General features: G+C 57.1%; 1 protein-coding gene across 1 annotated transcript; it reads right to left on the bottom strand.

Moving 5' to 3' along the window:
- SDRG_15419 (hypothetical protein) lies at window positions 1-849 on the bottom strand (the record flags this gene model as incomplete). The annotated part of the gene is made up of 1 exon (XM_008621590.1): window positions 1-849. A coding segment is annotated over one exon (847 nt), but the record flags the coding sequence as incomplete, so codon positions are not given.
- Between the last annotated feature and the right edge of the window lie 11 nt (window positions 850-860).

Here is an 860-nt window from a genome sequence, read left to right as displayed (position 1 = left end):
CCAAAGAACGCAAACGAGGGCTCAAGCAGAGGTTGCTTGAGGACGACCCACGAGCCATTGGCTGCAGTAGCGTACTGCATCAAGCCAATGTTTAGCCCAATCTCATTTGCAACCGAGGTATTCCAGTCCAGCGCAAAAGACTCCAAGAGCTGGTCCGCAGCTGTGATGGCAGCAACACAAGCTGCCGCTGGGGAGGCCACGGCGCAAATCTCTGCAATCGAGTGATTCTTTGTGGCCGCTCGCGCCAAAACCAGAGTCAGTGGCGATAGCGTTGCTGTGAGCGCCTTGGGCTTGGCGCAGTCATCGAAAAAATCAAACGACTGCTGCACAAACGACGTTCGGGGCATTTTGGGGCACATCAAGTTGCCGCCACCGTACAACGCGACGCTGCGCCACGCGTGTGGTGTCAGTGCAAACGTTGTAGTCGGTGCAATAACACTAAGAAGTATCTGCCGCCCCTTCTCGTACGCTGCTGTCAACGCCGACGGTGCTTTCTGGTAGAGGACGTCGACGGTCTGGAACGGACCAATCAAACGTCGAAAGAGCGCCGATTGGTTGAAAAACTGACCCGCGACGGCTGTGACGCCTTGGACGACTTCCAAGTCCTTTGCCGGCAAGGACGCCGAGAGGTTGGCATCAAAAAAGCGGGACGTCCCGCGCACCAAACTGCGGTTCATGTATTTGGCCAGCGTGAGGTCGTTGAGTGGGATCCAGAACAGGAGGTTTGTCGTCCACGGGCCCGCGCCCTGGGCGAGATTCTTGACGGTCACGAGTTGTTGGAGGCCGATCGCATTCTCTAGAGTAATGCTTTCTGTGATGCCGGGCTGCCACCGGTTCTGCCACTGCAGCTCAAACCGGTC

Source organism: Saprolegnia diclina, assembly GCF_000281045.1.
Source record: "Saprolegnia diclina VS20 unplaced genomic scaffold supercont1.91, whole genome shotgun sequence".
NCBI classification, from domain to species: Eukaryota; Oomycota; class Saprolegniomycetes; order Saprolegniales; family Saprolegniaceae; genus Saprolegnia; species Saprolegnia diclina.
This window is presented reverse-complemented; position numbering and strand designations above follow the sequence as displayed.